The following is a 7474-nucleotide window of genomic DNA, read 5'->3' as shown; positions in this document are numbered from 1 at the left end:
GGAATCGAACCTGGGACCCTTGAGTCCTCAGGCCGACGCTCCATCCACTGAGCCAAACCGGTTCGACCATTCTATATTTTTTAAATGCTGATCTTGATGCATTAAATAAATTCCCTAACTTATCAACCTGAGAAACCTACATATGTATGTACAATATTGGAATACACATTACTTCTAATTTCCTTCCAATTCTAGGGTTCTACCACTTCTACTCCTGAGTCCAAAATAGCTCAATCCATGTAATTATCAGCCATCTTTATGGTTAATGCGGGCACAGAAACCAGCATGAGAAAAAACTGCACCCAGACAGGGAGAGAGAACACCTGGTCTCAGCAAAGGCCACGAATCACATGAGCTCCACTGTGCGTCTCCCTCCAGCGCCTCAGATGGCCTGCGTGTGCAGCTCCCGAGCCAGGCTGCCTGGGTTCAAACCCTGGGCTCCCTCAGTACTTTTGAGAAAGACACTTACCCTCCCTAAGTGTGACTTTCTACATTTATAAAATGAACATAAAAGCATTTCTGCCCCCAGGAGGATTAAATGAGAAGCACAGGTGGAGTTCTTAGCACATCCTCCTGCCATTATGCTGATAGAAGTCGCTTCCCAGGTGAGCAGCTTGCCCAGGCCTCAGGAATGGTGGTGGCCCATTTCCTTAAAGGCACCAGCCTGAAGGATGGTGTAAGACTGAGCTCGGGGGGGTGGGGGAGGGTCGGGGGGGGGGAGGACGGAGACCCAGCTGACTTCCCCCAGACCCTTGTGTCCGTGCTGAGCACAGTCCCTGGTGCAAATGTGTCGGAGAAATCGCTGTTGAATGGATGCATGAGTGATCAACCAATCAACCAGTCAATCAATGTGCCTACTCAGAGCTCCTATCAAGTGTTCTGCACAGTGCCAACTTCAGGAAGCCACACGCTCCAGAGCCAGAGTTCACCCGCACGGCCCCCAGGGCCATGCCAGGACTCCTGCAGGCCTGGGCCATCGCCATGTGCCAGGAAGGCTGGGCCTGATCTGAAGTGAGAGCTGAGGCAGCCGACACCAGATGGGACTCCTTTAGAAAATCAAACCTAAGGCCCTGCTTATCAGTAATTCCCGCTCGCAAGAGACGTTTAGCCTATTCCTTCGTTTCTTTCCAAAGGGCCTTAAGAAGACATTTATGCGCCACAAAAAAGCACCCCAGCCAGAGCTGCAGCTCCCCAAAAGGTGGAAGAAACTGTCATAGGGCCAGGAAGTTTCAGGTAAGATGAATGCCTGTAGATGAGTCCCAGCATCCCAGGCCAGGGCCCCTTGACAATGAGGATGTGTCGAGATCTCTGTGGTTCTCTAACCTGAGTTTCAAGAGCAGGACTAGTCCAGAGAAATGAGGAAAACACAGTTGTGACCAGCCTGCTGCTTTTATGATAATAATAATAAACACTTTTAGTATTTGCTATTCCAGGTCTCTGCATTCTAGCCCTCCTAAGAATCTCTCAGAACAAGGACTCTGTCGCCACTGAAGCTAAAGACAGAGGCTCAGAGAGATGAAGGAATCACTCAAGGGCAGAGGATTCTCCCAGCTCAGGTGCACTGCATTGCTCCCAGGTGCTTCCTCTCATCAAATCCTGGATCGGATGAAAGCTCCTCCTGACCCTGTATCAGTGATGGCGAACCTATGACACGCATGTCAGAGGTGACACGCAAACTCATTGTTTTGGTTGATTTTTCTTTGTTAAATGGCATTTAAATATATAAAATAAATATCAAAAATATAAGTCTTTGTTTTACTATGGTTGCAAATATGAAAACATTTCTATATGTGACACGGCACCAGAGTTAAGTTAGGGTTTTTCAAAATGCTGACACGCCGAGCTCAAAAGGTTCGCCATCACTGCCCTATATGCATCCAAATCACAACAATACAAGTGCACCTGCTATTATCCAAAATGCAAAACCACCTGGTCATCACTTTCGCACAGCCTTTTCCAAAACCACCCACCCACGGCCCATCCTGGAGGGTCCTGTGCCAAGACTGCACCTGTCCCAGAACTGGCAAACACTTCTGTCGTGGGCTGAAAGGCGGCTCCCTAAAATACATGCTCACATCCTGATCCTAGAACCAGTATTATTTCATATGGCCAAACATGTGATTAAGTTAATGACCTTGAGATAGTGGTTTGTCCGGGGTTCTCCAGGTGGGCTCCAAATACAATCACATGTATCCTTATGAGAGGGCCTTTGGGGACAGACACAGAGAAGGCAGTGATGTGACATTAGAGGTACAGATTTGATTGATTTGGCTAGAAGATGAGGCACACCCAGAATTGCAGGCAGACACCAGAAGCTAGAAGAGACATGGAATAGGTGAGGTTCTAGAACGTCTGGAGGGAGGACGCATCTGCTTCCAGACTTTGGCCTCCAGAACTGTGACAGCTGCTGATGGAAACCACCCAGTTTGTGTTAATTTGTTACAGCAGCCACAGGAAACTAATACTCTCTCCGAACAGGCAAACTGACTTGGTCAGGCCCCATCACATGGCAGAGACTGAGAGTTACGGCTCCTACGTGTTGTCTCGGGGTCTCTCAGTACCCCAAACCCCACAGACCCATTTTTCATGGGTGCAACAGGGAGCTGCTCAGTTTAAAACAAACTCTTAAAGCTTTAGAAACCACACTGATGGACACAGGGGTGCTGAAGGGAAGGGCTTGGGCTGCCATTTGGGAGACAGGACCCTGGTCTACCGACAATGAGACGAGCTGGGGGGAGGAGGGAGATCCATATTAGGGTTAAAGAAGATCCCTAAGGTATACCGGGTGTTGGAGGGAGGGCAGAAAGCATGTGACTAGGTGGTCTACTATTTTGACTTCTAGAGAGATCTGAATGCCAGTTGTTGGCTGAAGGACCGACCCCCCACTCCCACCTGTTTGGTTTTTTGGTTTTTTTTTTGGGGGGGGCTCGGTAACAAGGGCACTAAGTTACATTCCCAGCATGGCTGAAAGGATTATTGAAGTGACTGACACCTTGGAAGTCCCGAGAACACAAAATTTGAAAGCATTATGGGAAATTTCCATTCCCCTCTTCCCACAATACAGGTGTAGAGTTGGCCAACTTTGTTCATTCCTTCAACAAATATATATGGAGCACCCCCTATGCGCACGGCTCTGAACCAGGACCCTAGTACAGGGCAGTGAACACAGAAGCCACAGCCCTGTCCTGGAGGGCTCTCTGAGCAACGGTTCCCAACCACAAGCACTTTTGTCCACTAGGGGCCACCCGGCAATGTCTAGACATTTCTGGGTGTCATGACTAGTGGGGGAGGAGGGCATCTAGTGGGGAGAGGCCAGGGATGCTAACACCCTACAATGCACAGACAGTCCCCCACCACTAAGAATTCTATGCACAAAATGCCAACAGCACGGAGCGGTGCCACATGACAGGACAGTGGGGGAGAATTTAAAGGGAGGGGACGCAGAAAGCCGTGGAGCATACTGGGGAGACGTCACCCACCCTTGTCTACGGCGCTGTCTCTGCTGAGGCCTGAGGATGCGAGGAGTGTCCAGGTAGGAAGCGGGGAGCAGGCGCAGGAGCAGAGCCGATCCTTCCCGGCAGAGGAGACGGCATCTTTGAAAGTGGAAAAGGAAAATGCTTTGAGGAAGAGGACCTCTCCTCCATCCGGCTAGAGAGGGAGTGAGTGCAGGGAGGAGGGGCGCCAGGCGAAGGTCAGGCCTGCCCCATGGTGGTTGGAGGACCACGCTGATTATGCAGGAGGCACACCTGTGTCAAGAGCACAGGCTTGGAGTCCGAGGTGACTTTAAATCCCAGCTCCACCACCCTTCATGCTCCACAACCTGGGACAAGACACAAACCCTGACCATCTACACCGGGTTTCAGAGCATAGAGCAGAAGGTGGAGGGAGAATAACACCCACTCAGGTGTGGGGCTGGAACGAGGAACTCACCACGTGCTGCTGCAAATATTGTTCTCATCTTTGTTTTCGAAGGTCACTCGGGGTCAGTGTGCGAACTAAATTGGGGCAGGACCCCAGAATCACTCCTTCCTGGGAATACAGAGCTAAAAGCAAAACCAAAATACTGCGATTTCACAAAACAAGAACTAGTGGGCGGAGAGCAGAGCTTCGGATGGACTGTAAGGTCCTGATGACAACACTGTGTGACCTTGCCTGACTACAGCGGCGACACGGGCAGCTTGATGGCCCAGAAGTCACTCCTCTAAAGGTGAGCACCATAGACATCGTCTCTCCTAGTCAGCCTTGAGAAGTGATCACCACAGAAACCTTAGGCCAGTGGTTCTCAACCTTGGCTGCACATTAGAATCACCTGCGACTCTTTTTAAAATCCTGATTTCTGGGCCTGGATTCCCAGGCCCAGGTGATTCTAATGTGCAGCCAAAGTTGAGAACCACTGCCTTAGGCAGATCTTCACCATGGTCCATTGGTAATGGTAACGACCTTGCACCCTGACCAGGGCAGACAAAGAACTTGGGTCCTACAGATTCCTCTGCACAAACCTTAGGTAAACCATCTCATTCCAACTTTCTCGACAGTCGCTCACTGCCCAAAAAAGGGCTTCGAGTTGACTCCTGGCACCCCTGCCTGCACGCAACTCACGGAAAGAACTTAGGATACATTCCCATCAATGGTCCTTAAAGGGGACGGATGTAAAATGATACTGTGAGTGAGAGACAACTGGGCTGTATAGGAGCGACTGTTTCACAGCCAGAGGGTGACATGTGGTCTGTAACTGTGCTTGGCTTTCAGAAATGAACTTAGTGACAGAATATGCCAAACAGGGAGGGGCGAATCAACCCCTCCAAAGGGTTCGAGACCATGTCTTGGTACTTGAGTCACCACCCACCACCCATACCAGCCCCGGGACCTCAGGTTCCAGCAGGCAGATCTGGTTTCCCCGGAGATAAAATGCAAATCACAGACACACGTGACCAGCCTTCATCTGCACACACTAAGTTGCTTTTATTAACCCAGCACGGCATGCTACAGGTACTGTACAGCATGAACATTTATTCATTACAAAAATGGCTTCCAAACCATTAGAAATGAAATTGGAATAAGAGCATAAAACGGAACAGTAACATCACAACTGTTAGGAAACATTCAAAGTATTCACACACAAAAAAATGTTATCGTTAGCATCTTAATAAACCAGAGAAAAATCGGAGACAGTTTTACAATCGCTTCATGTCAACTACAATGGCACTGTGAATGAACAGGTTTCAGCTTTATACAGCATTTTGCAACATCAACATGCCTAGGTTTTGTTTATTTTTAAAGTTCGCTACCTACTCGTATGTCGTATGGGTCCATAGAAGCGGTAGCTGGTTTTTCCTTTAAGAGTAATCTAATATACAGAATTTTGGCCCTTAAGGGTTTATACCTCTTCATTTAAAATGCTTTTCTGGACAATCTGCTACCAAACACATCTTGTTATAGGTGACATTAAAACTACACACAGATCTACCTATGTAACATCACAGCAAAACATGGTGAACGGAAATTACAGCATCGAAAAGAGGGAGAAAGCTAAAGTCACTGAGAATTTTGGCACATAAAGTTCCGCAGTCAGTCCACATCCTCGGGGTGCAGGGCGTTCGACTGTGAGTTCAAAGAGGACACAGGGACGTTCCCGTCGTTGCTCAAACAGCGTCGCTAAAATTCCCTCGCTAATTTTCAAGTCTTGTTTCACATAATGGCTTTTAAAACAACTTTTGTTAATGCTACTGATCCTTTAATGCAACTATTCATGTCCATTTGGCGGCATCTGGGTTTCATACAGAAAAAAAAAAGTCGAAAATGGAAACAAAAAATATATATACACATTTTATATATAAACTTAAAAACCTTGTACAAATGAGTTGTTATATATAAGATGCTGATGCTAAGGGGGAAAAAGACTTTACACAGTTTCAAGAAAAAAGGAAAACATATTTTAAAAGGGACGACGTACGGGTTCGACGAGCAATCTCTAAAGCAATAAATACTACTGGTCCAACAGCGCTGTGATGCCTTAAGTGTTGAGTAGCATCCCCTCCCCCCCCCAAAAGAACAACACCATGGAACAAGGTATATTAACACATTTTAACCCTTTGTTTCTGTACATTTAAACAATAACAAGTAACATCACAATAAAAGTTGTTTCACACGGAAGAAGAAAAAAAACTCACGGCACTGCATTCGTCGTGCCCTGGTGGTTTAAAAACCAGATGTAAAATGATTGGTTCGCAAGCTCGTATTTAATACAAATAATACAGAACCAACTCCTTCTGGAGGGCTGCTTCCAAATTGCTTCTTGTTTTTTTTTTTTTTTCCTTTTTGCTTTTTCATCAGTCTTTTAAAACTAAGCTATCCCAACTACATAACAGTTATGTATATATATATATATTTTTAAACGCTACAAAGACTTTAAACAGCTGTTGATAAAAATTTTGGTAGAATCATGAGGTTCTTTTCTCATCTACATATTTAAAAGGAGACATTGAAATAAGAATGGGTCAAATATTGACCAATGAACTCGATAAACATTAACTAATGTAGCCACGTGGCACAAAATTAAGGGTACAAAACAAAACCTTCCAAAAAGGGGGGGAGGAAATGAAGAAAAGCAAAATGAAACACTACACAAAACAAGCGGGGCTCACGAAGCTAAAGCTATTCTAAAGACTTGGTTACCAGGGAGAGCGGCTGGGGCTGGGTCCCGGCCAGAGAGCTGTGGGAATGTAAGGAAGATGTCGACGGCTGTGCAATAGATGACGAGGGCAGGATGGGCGGCTGCAAAGCGGCGGGAGGCAGGTCCAGGGCCCCGTTGGGACAGAGGGCAGGGGCCTTGCCATGGGCGGCCTCGGCAAGCAGGAGGGCGGGCGGCGGAGGCATCATGGACAGGTGGGCCAGGGGGTCGGGCTTCAGGGACAGCGAGAGAGGCTGCGTCTGCTCAGTCTGCGACTTGGCGTCTTGGGGAGGGGAGCCTAGCAGGTTGGGGGAGGGAGGAGGCGAGTCTAGTAAGCTTCCATCTGAAGAGGGTGGACTGAGGCAGCTGCCTTCACCTTGTATGTAGCGAACGCACTTTTTTTTTCTCCTAGAAACAGGGGAGAGAGGTTCTGTGAATAACGGGCAGAGGTGCCAAGGGAGAGAGTCAAGCCAACGTCACCTAGCGGATGCCCCACGGAGGCGGCACGCCCGTGGCCAGAGCGCTATTAAAGTTCCACGAGGTGCCGTGCCCACGTAACTACTGCCCACACATCAGTCTGCTCTGGTGAACAAAATCTATTTAATTGTATGGAATTCCCTACCTACCTGCTGCCCCTACCCCCACTAAACACCCATGACCCACCCCTGCCCAAATGTCTGAGCAAACTACTGGATGCCACCTGTAGCTGGTGGTATCGATTTGCTAGAAAGTGAGATGAACTAATAAATTATCACTTCTTTTTGGGCTTAAGCATTCCCTCACTCTCCCATCAGACCTTCCATC

The 7474-nt window shown here is 47.8% G+C and overlaps 1 protein-coding gene across 16 annotated transcripts in view; it reads right to left on the bottom strand.

The window, feature by feature from the left end:
- Positions 1-4933: 4933 nt before the first annotated feature.
- TCF7L2 (transcription factor 7 like 2) overlaps positions 4934-7474 on the bottom strand; it is a 201386-nt gene continuing 198845 nt past the window's right edge. For 15 of the 16 annotated variants that reach the window (XM_015557977.1, XM_015557980.1, XM_015557979.1 and 12 more), the window contains one exon: positions 4934-7078. In XM_015557977.1, the coding sequence (XP_015413463.1) occupies positions 6655-7078 (424 nt within the window). In that variant the 3' untranslated portion in view covers positions 4934-6654. The remainder of the gene's footprint in view (positions 7079-7474) is intronic. The other variant, XM_006778724.2, reaches the window with a different exon arrangement.

Source organism: Myotis davidii, unplaced genomic scaffold, assembly GCF_000327345.1.
Source record: "Myotis davidii unplaced genomic scaffold, ASM32734v1 scaffold107, whole genome shotgun sequence".
NCBI classification, from domain to species: domain Eukaryota; kingdom Metazoa; phylum Chordata; class Mammalia; order Chiroptera; family Vespertilionidae; genus Myotis; species Myotis davidii.
The sequence above is the reverse complement of the archived record's forward strand: the minus strand, read 5'-3'. Positions and strand labels throughout refer to the sequence as shown.